Source organism: Siphateles boraxobius, unplaced genomic scaffold, assembly GCF_051911475.1.
Source record: "Siphateles boraxobius isolate OS27281-9 unplaced genomic scaffold, OSU_SipBor_1 22, whole genome shotgun sequence".
NCBI classification, from domain to species: Eukaryota; Metazoa; Chordata; class Actinopteri; order Cypriniformes; family Leuciscidae; genus Siphateles; species Siphateles boraxobius.
The window spans coordinates 38,478,114-38,493,186 of record NW_027508833.1 but is presented as its reverse complement, the minus strand read 5'-3'; the positions used below and the strand labels follow the sequence as shown (position 1 = coordinate 38,493,186).

At 37.6% G+C, this 15,073-nt stretch overlaps 1 protein-coding gene across 1 annotated transcript in view; it reads right to left on the bottom strand.

The window, feature by feature from the left end:
- Positions 1-15,073, bottom strand: part of mta1 (metastasis associated 1) — a 49,436-nt gene that overhangs the window by 4,930 nt on the left and 29,433 nt on the right. The window contains exons 5-14 of the mRNA XM_077240105.1: positions 12,028-12,091; positions 10,141-10,258; positions 9,201-9,303; positions 8,906-9,005; positions 6,765-6,953; positions 4,851-4,925; positions 4,700-4,758; positions 4,470-4,597; positions 983-1,134; positions 490-679 (exon numbers count right to left, since the gene is read on the bottom strand). Of these exons, the coding sequence (XP_077096220.1) occupies positions 490-679; positions 983-1,134; positions 4,470-4,597; positions 4,700-4,758; positions 4,851-4,925; positions 6,765-6,953; positions 8,906-9,005; positions 9,201-9,303; positions 10,141-10,258; positions 12,028-12,091 (1,178 nt within the window). The remainder of the gene's footprint in view (positions 1-489; positions 680-982; positions 1,135-4,469; positions 4,598-4,699; positions 4,759-4,850; positions 4,926-6,764; positions 6,954-8,905; positions 9,006-9,200; positions 9,304-10,140; positions 10,259-12,027; positions 12,092-15,073) is intronic.

The following is a 15,073-nucleotide window of genomic DNA, read 5'->3' as shown; positions in this document are numbered from 1 at the left end:
TCAAATGTATTATTAATACAACAATTGTTGATTTTAATAATGTATTTGTAAATATTAAAATTAACTTTGAGATTAATAAATGCTGTAGAAGTATTGTTGATTCTTAGTTCATGTTAACTAAAGTAGTTAAGTAATGTTGACTAATGAAACCTTATTGTAAAGTGTTATCCTTATTTTAAAGCTATTACTTTTTACTTGATGGCCATTAAATGTAAACTTTTCTTGAAAATAAAAAGAAACAAAAAGTACATTTCTCTAAGAACTTGGCACTTGTGTCTTAAGCTAGATTTTAAAAAAAAATGTACATAAAGATTTTTCCTTATTTTCCATTCTTAATCTTGGACAATCTTATTTGTCATTAACCCACAATTTATTATATAAAAAAACACATTAAATCACCACAAAATTCATAGATAAATTCCATAATAATAAATATCAGAGCAATTGAAACTTGAAGTAGCACGATCATGTCTGACAGCAAATACTCACACTCGGCTTTGATAGCGGCAGTGTTGACAGGTATGTACGGGTGTCTAGCCACGTATCTGGATCTCAACAGGTCCTGGCAGACGCGTCGAGCCGCTTTCGTCACCTGAGACGTGTGCAGGAAGAAAGCCTGTCTGGTCTTAACGGCAAACTTTGGGCTTCCGCTGTGTCTCACAGGCACACCGTGAGGACTCTGAACACAGACAGCCAGATGAAAGTCAAGTCCTGGGTGACAGTTAAATCTAAATATTGCATTTTAAATCTGTTGAAGTGAACAAATTCCACTTTTAAACATTCACAAAAGACAAAGTTTCGCTTATTCACTCATTCAGGGAGGCCATTCATTTGCCAGTAACAAAGAGAAAACAGAATTGCACAGTAAAAGAAGAAAAAGACTAAATAAAACCGACTTGTGGGGAGAGAAAGAGAACTTCATGTGAAGAATTGACTTTGAGCCCCGTGGAGCATGTTTGGAGAGAATCCACTTCACACCCACCATGTTGTTGCGGTTGGGTCCGGGCCGCTCTCCATCCAGTCTGGTTGGCATCTTCAGACCTCCGTATTTTTTCCAGTAAGTCCAGCAGGAGGCACACAGTCGGCACTGCATGTTGGGCGGCCCCCATGAGTACCACTGATACGAGCTAGTGGCTGCACACAGAAACAAAACGCATTAAAGCTCCATCCAACACAACTGCTCTACTCACTGTAGTTTAACTTTTGATCTGAACTAGAGCCCGACCGATATATCGCCGGGCCGACATTAGGCATTTTCCAAACTATCGGTATCGGCATTTATAATGGCCGATAAATGAATGTTTAAAAAAATGCGGGGTGCAGTGATGCGGTGGTGACGCGTTCATGTAACATGGCAATAAAGCACCTGAAAGCTGTCACAAAGAACTGGCAAAAGTAATGATTATGAATACGTCAAATATAACAAGGAGACATTTTAATTGTTTATTAAAGGGGAACTTTGCAACTCTAGCTATTTCTTCGCTGATTTTCCCTTTTGTTGTCGCATGTTTTCTCAGAGAGCTCCTCCTACAGCCTTGAGGCGTATATTTCACAACACTGTCGTAAAAAAACTCACTTGCGGTCCCTCCTCCCCCTTTCTACCGCTGCTCATGTGCATTTGTTATTATCGGAGCCGGACAACTTTATCATGTGGAGTATGTCTACCGAGGTGTGTAATACATCACACAAAGTATCATATGGCGTGTGTGTTAATGTCAAATTGCCGTAAAGCAGTTTGTGTTTATCGCTCGTTCTCGCTTCTCACGAGACTTCCTATTTCCAACTTACGTTACGTTAGTCCTAATGTTGCAAGTTTGGTTTTCCGCCTGGGAACGTTGGGGGGAGCGGGGAAAGTCACCATTCTCACCAGAACAGGTTATTAAACCATCCAAATGATTTCTAAGTTGAAATAGTTGCCAAGTTCCCCTTTAATAAACAAGTGTTTTCTGTCAGTGTCGGCTGCACAGATGAAGTTGACGATGCTAACTCGCTATCTTCGCAGTAGTGATCGCGCCAGAGAGAAATGCACATTTCATACGGATTGCATAAGCAGAGAGCAGTCTGTTTTTTTTTTCGTTTTGAATTGTTCTGTTTAAAAGTAGACATTATATATTTAATATAGATATATTTTTCAGGTCTGTGAGGCAAGTAGGCTACCTTAAATGCTTACATGAGTTTCAGTTGATTTATGAGACGCGCTCCAGTTAATGCGCTGGCGCCTCCGTGTCGTGATTATCTATTGTCTGCTATATTTACTTCTTATTTATTAAATCCAGGCAACTGGTTGATGAAACATTGATTAAAATTAAGATACAATTAATACAAAACGAAATTCACTTTAAAGAAAGGCTTTGTGCTTTCTGTTTGAGGTCTCTGTGAAAGTTTTAAAGCAGTCTTTTAGTGCCATTTCAGAGCACATCCATAACACATCCTCATAAATACGAAAACACGAAAAATTAAGTAAAATGAATATTTTATGTTCTGTGGAGAGCAAACTCTTCTTCATCCGGTGGGTAGTATTACCTTTGGTTTGACTTTTTTCTGTCACGTACTGTGTGAGCTTGTGATTATGGCAAGGGCACATAAAACACAGATTAATCGTTATTAAAGTTACAAAAGTTATACAGTCTAGAGCAGTGAGTGATTTTTCTTTGTCTTTTGTTGTTTGATTAACATTTAAAGCACAGACAGCAGCAGGAATATTACACAGTTGTCACTTTTAAGAGCTTATGCACAATATACTCTCTCAACTGTTTACATTCACTTAAGACATACTTGACTATGTTTATGAGGATAATCAATCAATCAAACCTTTATTACAGACTAAGGGTCCAGTTTTTAAAATGCATAACCAACAAACAAAAAACAAAACAAAAAACACACACATATATATTATATACTCATCAATACATTACAAAAATACAAAAGTACCAGTGTTTCCACAACTTAAATATTGGCCAATATGGGCATTTTGAAATAATTTTGCTCGAAAATGCCTGTTCAAGTGCAAGAAGTGAAAGAGAGCTCAATTTAGTATTCGTGCTGTCTGAGATGCCGATTTCTGGGTGCTCGCTTGGGATGTTTGTGCACAGAAAGCTTCCCATACAGAGCGAGTAAAGTGTGTTCTTGTGCTTAAATACTTAAATTGGCTTAAAGTTTGGTCATGATGCATGAACACATTCATGCTCTCCCAATATTGATATTGATTATATCTTTTATAAAGGGATAGATCACCCATAAATTAACAAATTTCCAAACCTGTAAGACTTCCGTTCTTCTTCAGAACACAAATGAAGATCTTTTTGTCCCTCCACTGACAGCTACGCAACTACCACTTTGACGCTTCAAAAAGTCTCTTCAGAAAATTTAGACTAAACTGCTCATTTAATAAAGAAATTGCGTAGTTGTCAATGGAGGGACAGAAAGCTCTCAGATTTCATCTAAAAGATTGCGTGTTTTTGGGTTCCGAAGATGAACGAAAGTCTTACAGGTTTGAATTTTCATTTTTGGTTGATCTATCCCTTTTACTAGCATTACCGGAATCGGGACGTTGCAAAACTGTAGAATGTGCTTTTCAAAGGGGAAGTGCGCCTTTTTTTGGACGTACAAATACATTTTCATATTCCAGTTTAATGTCACCTTTAAAGGGCCCCTATTATGGATTTTTGAAAATAACCTTTCATGTAGTGTGTAACACAAGTGAATGAAAACATCCTGCAAAGTTTTAAACCTGAAAGTGCACCGTATATAAAGTTATTGTCTCTCAAAAGGGAGAGTCGACTCTAAGTTAATGAAATGAATTGTTTTTCAAATGAGTCATTAGCCATTTCGTAGTGACGTCAAGACGAAACATTAGACTATGGGAAGACACAAGTGAAAACTTGAACACATTCAAATACTGAATAGCATCATGTCGAGAAGACGCTGTGTTCTACAATGCAAAGCTACAGCCAGTTTGTTTTCACTGCCCAGGGACGAGCATGTGAAGAATCAGTGGTTATAGTTCATATTTACAACGATACCACAGCAGTATAGCCCGAACCTTGTGCTGTGTTCCCATCGTTTTACTTACGACTGCTTCACCAACATAAATGCTTTCAACTGTGGATTCGCAAGCCGGTTGTTACTGAAGGAGGGGTCAGTACCCAGTTTATATGGATCAGCTACTTCCTCCTCCGAATCACAACCTGTAAGTATTATTACCAATCACAACTGACTGGGTCATCTGACCAATCACCGCAGATTAGCGTCACGCAAAGGAGGGGTTTGGGAAAATGAATCGTTGAACGAATCATTAAGCAAATCAGGTAAAAATAAATGCATATTATAAGACAATGAAAGTGTTTTTTGTCCTTGCATGCATGTAAAACTGTTTTTGGGGACTCCCAAAACAAAAATAGGAACATTTCAAATGCCATAATAGGGGCCCTTTAACATTTTAAGTACTTTACAGCATGTGAAACACTCACTGTAACAGCTCTCGCATGCACGACCCAATCCGACGGGCTGGCCTGGTGCTCCTGGAAGAGCCCCGGCTCCATTCAACAGCCCTGGTTTCACACTGTTCATGCTTAATTGGTTAGGGTTGGGCTTGTTACTGTAGGAAAAAAGCAAACAAGGGTTACTGGATTTCATCTGGTCAAAGTGCAAGCACTCGAAGCTTACGGTAAAATGAACTTTGACTCGTCGAAGTACTCACTAGTTTGGGATGTAAACCTGCTTTAACTTGCTCTCAGCTTCAGCTGCTTTTAATCGTTTCTGTATGAAACAAGAACCAGTTAGTCTCAGTGTGAAAACTATCTAGGTTCTCTACCTGCACACAGAGACTTGAGACAGCCGGGTTGTATTACCTGCTGGACGTATCTGTCTGTGGTCTTCCACATGTAGTAATACTCTATGATGCTGGTTAGAGACTTCCAAGGAAGCTGTAATAAAAAAAAAAGGTAATTTAGAACGAATAATTCACTAATATCATAAACAAAATGGCTGTTTATTACATTTAACCCCATATTTGTTCAATCAAAAATAAAGTTGTCATTATTTACCCTCACGTCTTTCCAAACTCCTAAGACATTTGTTCATCTTCGAAACAAAAAAATATATTTTTAATGAAATTGAGAGATTTCTGTCCCTCCATGCAAACCTAAACTTTGACGCTTCAAAATGCTCATAAAGACATTGTAAAAGTTATCCATATGAATCGAATGATTTAATCAAAAGTTTTCTGAAGAGATTTAAATCAATTTATATAATGAACAAATTTAATTTAGCCTTTTATTCACATATAAACATCATACAATGATCGACAGTGCAAGTGTTTAATTCGCATTTGCTATTAAAAATAGATGCGTGTGAACTGTAAAATGTATTTAGGAGCACGAGTGCGAATAAAATGTCTTAAATATTTTAAATGATATAACAAACGTATTAATTATCATTTAAAGAGGTCTTCAATTTAGGGATGGAAAACCAAGAAAATTCAAAAGGCTATGATTTAATTAAATAAGTATGAGAGCTGCAGGTTTCAAAGAAAAAACGAGGCCCTGTTGTGCATTCAACAGGTTTTAGAGCTGTTTACATTGCCAATAGACTGATTATGATCTACTGTTGAGGAATTATGGCCATGTTGACTTTATGGTGTTTATATTGTAATATGTTGGAGATGGTTGTAAGAGTGCACATTTTATCTCTCTTTCCCTTATCTTTCTAAAAGAGCAGCCGGCGGAAACAGTAACGCATAAGAATTTCAAAATAAGAGTCCCAGTGTATTTCAGCCTTGTTTATAATTAAATAATTTTTTTGCCTGTTATTATTGGTATTTTTTGGTTACATGATGAACTGTATCTGCCTTTGAATTCAACGTTAACTGTTACGTTTGTTTGGACAGATACATTTTGATAAATTTACACTGCACCCCAAAAATGCTTCTAAACGTTTCAATTTAGGAGTATGTGTGGTTTTTTAGGGAAAAGAGTATGAACGAACGATTGGAAACCACCATGACTAGATCACTGAATCAGTTTCACTAATGGGATTAGTCCAAATTACTGACTGATCCTCTTGAGGTGCAGCTCAATGCAGGTTTAGATTATGATATGTTTCATATACAAAGTTTTCTAATGGCTTGAGAAGATTTGAAAATGAGTCATATGAACTTGTTGGGGTGTTTTTGCCACTTTGAAAACTGTGGTTGCAGGAAATTAATAAAAAATATCAATCGTTTTTCCCACAGAAGAAAGTCATTGAGTTATAAAAAGAATAATAATAAAAAACCAACAACAACAAAAAAAAACACCAAACAGGTGAGTAAATGATGACCGAGTTTTCATTTAAGGTAAGTATCCCTTTAAGGAATCTTTCTTGCTCTTATTAGAGCAAATCTGGTCATGATGGCAAACAGAAATCCAGCTCCATTTCCCATCCTTTGTGTCCCTGAATAAGCTGGTTCACTTCTTTAGGGTGTGCCCATTTTCCATGACAGGCTCCTCCCTGTTTCTCTAAGTAGACATTTCTGATGGAAGCCCAGAGCTAAAACGTTCAGTACTGCACATACATCCATCAACCACCAGGTGGCAGAGTTAAACATGCACTTGGCATACTCACTGTCCCCTGAACAAAGGCAGTTTATCAGTCATTACTGCCACAATTATCTTAGCATATGCTGCTCAGATCTATCTAAATCCACACTATTCTGTAGCACAAAATATAGGAATTCAATTTGATCACTCTTCTGCTTGTGTAAATACTGCTTGGGAGGAACTTACAAAGTCTTGCTGGATGTCAGTGAAATCTTTGCCGTATTTCTCGAGCGCTTCCTCGAACAAGTTGGCTTCAGATGGGCTCCATTCCTCCATTTCATCCCTGCAGAGCACCGGCCCACCCTGGGGTACCAGCGCCGCGATGGCCCGTGTCATGTCGTACCCATTCTTATGCAACGTGTCCATGGCGTGAAACTGAAGATAAAGCGATAAACACAATAATTGTTGGCTCAAATCCAATATACGTCACCAAACACTCCATTGTTTTAGCAGTGTGTTGTCAAGCAACTCTAAAATCTGAATTGTACAACCCTGAGAACAACACAACACTGACACTAGACGAAGAGGAATTGTGTGGGCAGCACGAGAGTGTGTTTATGCATGGGGATGTTGCCCTCTGGCGCCTTTCCTTCATGTTTTGTACACAACGGGCAGAGTCGGGTGGCAGGAGAATGAACACCCAGTTCTGCTGCCTGTAGGCAGAGACTGAACAAGAGCTGGCAACAGACCTGTCGCAATTATTACATAATCGCCTGATGGAGATTATTTGATCTAATCCTGATTATCACTATGCACTTTAAATTCTAATCAACCCAAATTATGGAGTTTGTTTGAGCATCCTGACAGAGTCTGAGTGAGTTTGGAGTAGGGCTATTTGTGTGACTGACCAATGGCAAAGTGTTCGCCAAACCAGTTTGTATTAGTCCTTATTTTTTCAATTCTGTTCGGCGCACTTCGACACACTTCACATTTAAGCAAAATTGAAACTGAAAATGATGGACACTGAGACAGAAGCTGAAACCAAAAATGGTCATTTTAAAGTAACATTTGTTTTGAATAAGTATACATAATATAATATAATATAATACAATATAATATATGAATTGGTGTCAATGGAATAAAATGCCAATGCAAACAACTTTGAAAAATATTGAATAAACCTAAAGAGTACAATTATTTATTTAGTTATTCATGTAATTATTCAGTCTGTGTTGTTTAATGCAATTTTGACTATACACAAACTACTACAAACTGAGATGATGCCTTTTCCATTATGATGTGTAGAACAGAATACGAACAATAATCTCAAGCTTAAATTTACTTTTGGCTGATATAAACAACTGTCCTTAAAAGAGGAACCGGCTCTTATGTTCCTTTCTTATGAAAGGGGATAAAAGGCTGTTTTTCCATTTCTATGTTTTTATGCATTACACAAGATGCTGGTTTGAATGGCCTTTCACTCTCTAGTGCATGGGCAAACAAGTAAGGCTAGCTATGCAAGCATGAGAAAAGCATTAATGTGCAAATAAAATCAAAAGTGAATACAAACTGAACTGTGAATTGCATTTGAATTTTGACTGCAGTTTGCTTCCATAGACTGAGATTGTTGAGCAGTTGCGCATATCTTACTGGATTTATTCATTAAACTCTCACAGCATATACAGAGAGGTCTGTGTGTCTCAAAAAACAATATATCCTGTAAACGTAATCTCTTTTCCATCAATATATCATCCTTTAGCAGTCACATTAAATCTAACTAAACCTGGATCTTTTCATTGTGCTTCACATCATTTGTTCTGTAATCAGATGTTAACGGTTTCAGTTCAAATTTGCAGGCTATTTTCTCTTTCAGAATAAAAACAAACATGATATTTTATGGCATTTTTTGTGGCTGAAATCGTAGTGTATCCCCTACAGCTTACCAGACAAAGCTAAATAACATCCGACGACAAAGATAACTAAATGAGATTTGGAAAGAGGAGCATACTAAAAAAAAAAGATAAAAATAATATGATGAAAAATCAGGATTATGCATTGCTGTATTTGATATTTATTCCTCTACTCTACCATGACAGGATTCATATAGTCATTTTGATAACAATAACAGTAGAAATAATATTATAACTACTATTATCTGGCCATAATACACTATAAGATGATTAATTGACTTTAAATAGAAGAAATAAAATATCCCATTAGCATTTACAACCAGTTTCAAAATTGGACGAGTGATTCAAAAAGGTTTTTTTTTTTTTTTTGTAAATGTCTGCCATTAATTATGATGAACCTGCTGAGCTTAACTAAAGTGTGAAGTGTTCCAGCAGTGTGTGGAGTGTGTGAGAGTGAGAACATGAGATGTGCCGTACCAGTGTGATGTCTCTGGAGGCTGCCGCAGCGCTCATGTGCAGACTGGGCTGTCGAACTGAACTACTGCAGTCTAGAGCCCGCGCAAACGTACCCACAGACCTGCGGGTTTGAGAAAAAGAGGGAAAAAATGGGAAAGAGAATGAGGGAGTGAACTGAGCCAAATATGCAGTTTGAAATGACAAAATTAAACATTATTTTCGAGGCATCTTCAGAGTTTCATAGTTGAGGTTTTGTTGTTTATTGTCTGTTAAACTCAGTGTTTTGTTCACAACAGATTGGCACACAGAAACCTACCGAGCCACGACGAGGAACTGGTCGATCTGTTTCTCGATGAGGGGGCTGCTGGGATCCCACACCTTCTCCTCCAGTTTCTCAAGCTCTCGATCATCATTCTCTCCTGGAAAACCAACAGCCACAGATCACATTCACTACAGAACACACACTGCTTTGAAATGAGAGTTTTGCTTCATCATCTTCCTGGAAGCCAACATTTATCTAATGTGAACTCCATAAAACAAAGCATTTTATCTATCAAACCAACATACTAAAGACCACTACACTATTCTGCATCCGAAAAATATATATTTTTTTAAAATAAAATATACACTACCGGTCAAAAGTTTGGAATAAATGTAGTTTTTTTGTTGTTGTTGTTTCTTATGCTTTACATGCTGCATATATTTTATAAAAACAGTATTATTGTGAAATATTATAACTATTTAAAATAACATTTAAATGTAATTTATTCCTGTTTAGCTGTGCATTTACTGAATGAGCACTGTGCCACTGTTCGTCCGACTGTTTGTACTGTATTTTATTTTATGTTTTAATTATTCTGATTTCTTTTGATTATTTCTGTATTTTATCTTTTATTATAAACGGTTTTAATTATTCTGTTTTCTTTAGATTATTTTAATTTCTTCTATGTAAAGCACTTTGAATTACCATTGTGTATGAAATGTGCTATATAACTTGCCTTGCCTGTGATGACAGCTGAATTTTGTGAATTCAGTGTCACATGAACCTTTAGAAATCATTCCAATATTTCGATTTGCTGCTCAAATTTCTTATAATTAACAAAGTTGAATACAGTTGAGCTGCTTCATATTTGTGTGGAATATTAATATGAAGAGAGATAAACACAAGCTGAGATAGTGTTGAATATGTTAGTGGTCTGATCTGAAGAGCTCAGAGCTTTGGCTGTCGAACTCAATATGGTGAAGAGACCTCTTACCCTCTTTGAGGAGGTCAGTGATGTCCGCCTGGTACTTATTGCCCACTCTGATCTCTCCCTTATCAGCCAGCAGCGTCTTCTGCTGAGGATCGTACACCAGCGAGTAGAAAAAGGCATCCTGCAAAACCAAGAGACACACTGATAAAGTCTAGGCTCAAAACCTTTCGCACTAAAGTACACAAACGTGAAGCTTGGATTTGTGCTTCACTGTGTCCCACATGTAACCCTAAACCCTCGCGGTCTTCTTCCGAGTTCACAGTTTCGTGACGTAGTTGTAGTGCCACTTTAACTGTCGGGTCGAAGATTTAAGAGGGTGCTTAAATCGGCCACTTGCGAGCACCCTTCTAAAACCTAAAAGGACAAATGGAACACACTACGGACTTGTGGACTTAAAGGGATAGTTCATCCAAAAATTAAAATTCTGTCAGTAATTACTCTCCCTCATGTTGTTCAACCCCTTAAGACCTTCGTTCGTCTTCGCAACACGAATTAAGATATTTTTGATTAAATCTGATAGCTGGATCACTCCTCCATAGGCTTCTAAGGGATTGACACTTGTTCCCCGAAAAGTTATTAAAGACATCGTTAAAATAGTCCAAGTGACTTCAGTGGTTCAATCTTAAGTTTATCAAGCGACGAGAATACTTTTTGTGCGCAAAAACAAACATAAATAACGACTTTATTTCAACTATTGATTTCCTTCTCTGTGGGCCTCGAGTCAGTTAGCGTAGTATGATAGCGTAGAGCTACGTCACACGTAGGCTCACTATTGGCCGACGCTGGTCATGTGTGTGATGCGTGTGACGTACGACACAGAAGCGCTGCGCTGTTACACTAGTGAACTCACTCGAGGCCCACAGAGAAGGAAATGAATAATTGAAATAAAGTCGTTATTTTTGTTTGTTTTTGCGCACAAAAAGTATTCTCGTCGTTTGATAACGCCACTGTTTGCCACTGTAGTCACTTGGACTATTTTAACGTGTGCAAACATCCACATCGCTATGATCAGAAGCTTTCTTAACAGCCGTTTTCTCACCGCTATCAGTTTTATTGTGTAGTTATTGAAAGGAAAGCGCGCAGCACATATTTACATATTCTGTAACACTTTATTTTACAGTGTCCTTGTTACAAGTGTCACATGTACTTATTGTTACACGTTACATGTGATTACTATAGTAATTACTATAAATTGTGCATAATTGCATGCAACTAACCTTAACAAAACCCTAATCCAATAGTATGAATATGTAGTTAATTAATATTACTCCGTACTTAAATGTATATTTACCCTGTAACACAGACACCTTAAATTAAGTGTAACCAAAAAATCTAATCCTAACCCTTTAGTAAGTAAATGTTGTTGTTACTTAATATAACTCAGTACTTGGCTGTATAGCTGTGATAATCACATCTTAAAATAAAGTGTAACCACATTCATTTAAACACTGCTTACAGAAGTATACGGTATTTCAAACTTCTTTTGAAAAGGGAATTAAGTGCAGCACAATTTTAATGCGCTGATGAAGCTTATGTGCATGCGTACTCGTTTAAAGCATGTTTCTCTCTTTTAATATAAACAAAAACAGACAAATGAACCAGGGAAGGGCAGTGTTTGACATATTAGAGGACTGGCTTTACTCTGTAGAGTCTCCAGTCTCCTCATTACTAAATATGAGGAGGAACATACTGGGTCAACACACTGAATTATTCATTTGGATCGGGACTCAAAACTAGCACGCGCGCGCACACACACACACACACGTCAGATAAACATTTCCCTCTTGAAGACATACTGAGAATGGAGATACTAAGAGTAAAAAGCAAATCTGCAAACTAAAGATGTTGCTCATGCATACAAACACCTTGGTATAGGGCTGTGACACTCACCTCTCTGTCTATATAGGACTTGAGGGCTTCCGTCTCATTCAGAAGTGTAACACAGCATTTCCCCCTGAAAACGCAACACATAATACAGTTTTAACGCCGGCTGGACTGAGTCTCACAGTCCCATATATCGTTGAACTGATCTCAATAACTTTGCGCAGTTCATTCACAGTGCTGCTGGACAGAGATTCGTACTATAGTGATATTGTTGTAACAGTAATCGTAACAATCGTTACAGTCAACGTTACAATCGTTGCAGCTGTATCACCCTGTAGCCAAAGACTGGTTGCCCACTAAAGCTAAGCAGGGTTGAGCCTAGTTAGTAGACTGGAAAAACTGTAAGAGAGGGCTACTCTCTGAGAAAACAAAGGAAAATACCATTCGAACTCACTCACGTGCACCATCCGAGACTAGGGTGACCAGCACCAAACAAACCAAACGTGGGACGATTATAAGTTTGTGTGGGACAATGTGGGACACTAAACCAACACCAACACTAAAACATAACCTGAAACTAATGTTTATCTAACTTAATAAAAACATTTGTATTCTGCCTTTCAGCTGAAAATTCTTTGTTCTAGAAAACAGCATTACATCACAATGTGACATAACATGTCTTTATATTACATGACATTTAAATTCAACATCACTGAGGCCAAAGGCAGCAGGCATCATGCAGATCACTATTTACATAAGTCCAACTAAAATCCAACAAAATAAATAATGAACAAATAAAATATAAACCAACATGATTTTAGATAATTGACAGTCTTATATAAAAAGAATATAATAAACCAAAAACTTTCATATTTTTAGAAAGGATGCGAATTAAAACAACCACAGCAGGAAACAAGTTGATAAATTCTGTTCAATTTAATTTACCGAATTCTCCATTTGTTTTCTGACAGGGAATCACCGCTCCACATTTTGATTGACAGCGTCACAACCCACTAGTGACCGTGTTTACTCCTTTCAACCATTGGACAGGATTTTAAAAACGGCTGTTGTATTTGTACTTCTGACGAAGCGCTGTTAAATATAGGAGAAAAACTACGCCGCAAAAAGAATAAATAAAATGCTTTCTTAAAGAGGCAAAAGAACACATGCACGTTTTCTTAATATGATGATTAAAAACCAACAGAGTAATGAAAATGCCGGACATTTTCTCAATATGCGACGTGCGGGACAAGGGGTGAAAATGCTGTGCGGTATAACACAAAGCGGGACGGGTGATCATTCGAGACGCAAGTCTCACCCCAGAATCATTATAATCTACATCTCTTTCCCTCATCCCTTTACTCCCTCCGACTCGTGGAGAGATCACCCAAACTCACACAAGAATCTATATGGTTTTAATGTGAACAATTATCATACAGTTTTACACATGTTTGGTATCATTTTAAATGTCTCAGTGTGAATGGTACAAAAGTCTCATTCCCAAAGAAGTAAACCAAAAGGTAATAAAGTTCTTAAGAGTTTAGAAATATCTTGCACACAGAAGGGTGTGTCTTACAGAGAAATGGTCAGAAGGTGTTCACTCAATGCAAATTTCCACCGTTAGCAAATGGTCGCCCCCAGTAAGTCTGGGACTGCGATTAAGGTGAATTTCCACTGTGAACTCATATTTACATATGAAATGAGGTCTGTCTATATAATGAAACGCAAGCAGAGCTCAGGGCCTTTCTGTACCTCAGATCAGCCCGTGAGGCTGAGAGCGGCCGAGACTCTCAGCATTCATGCATTTCCTAATGTCGGGTTAACATCTCCTCTTTATTCCAGAGCATTTTGTATTGATTATCTTTTAACTGATTATGACATTGTAATGATACATTTACCTGGCATAATAAATGGTTACATTTGATTATGCTAACTGACCTGGACATTATTTTAATTAGATTTAAAAGGAATAGCCAAACATTCGCTCACATTTAAGGATACACTGATATCATTAAAAAAAAATTCATTTATGGAGTCAGATGAAATAGCGTGTTAATACATATGAGAACATTTATTGAATTTAACCAAAAATAATTTGCCGCGAAGAAAGACAGTAACACGTAAAGACCTTCCGTGCTGGTTGGATGCCAGACTTTGGGCCGATCGAGCGCGAGTTTACACCTGGATGGGAGACTCCTGGGAAAACTAGGTTTCTGCTGGAAGAGGTGTTAGTGAGGGCAGCAGGGGGCGCTCACCCTGTGGTCTGTGTGGGTCCTAACAGCCCAGTATAGTGACGGGGACACTGTATAGCGACAGGGACACTATACTGTAAAAGAGCACTTTCCTTCAGATGAGACGTTAAACCGAGGTCCTGACCCAAAAATCCCATGGTGTCCTTCGAAAGAGTAGGGGTGTAACCCCGGCATCCTGGCCAAATCTGTCCAGTGGCCTCTGTCCATCATGACCTCCAAAACAAACCCCAATATATACTGACTGACTTCATCACTGTGTGTGGTGGGCGTTCTGGCGCAGTATGGCTGCCGTCGCATCATCCAGGTGATGCTGCACATTGGTGGTGGTTGAGGAGATCCCCCACTTAATGTAAAGCGATATATACATGTAATGAATTATTATTATCAATCACACAGTGTCTCAGACTGTTACCTGGCTGTAGATAGACAGGTGTATTCATTCACAATAGATTATCTAAATCTCCTCGACTGAGCTTGAGGTTAAAAATAAAATTGAGGATTTTTCAAGTATGAGTGAGGAAGTAAAAAAAAAAAAAAAAGGTACATATCAACCAATGTTATTTTCTTTCTGTAGAAGTATACTTTTGAGACGTTTTAATATGTATAAAGTTTGAAAACTTATAAATAAAAAAACAAAACTGGTCCCCAAGATATTAAGATATAAGAAAAGATGCTTAAGTCAATCATTTAAAAATGTATTTGTACATTTTTTGATTAAGTTTGCATGAATTAGAGCTCCAGACGGAACCCAACAGACCTAGAAAACATCAAAGTTAAATGCAAAAGTTAAAACTAAAATCGCACATCCTGGCCTCTTTTCAGTATTGCATCAATAATATAGGAAAAAGGCCATAAATAAA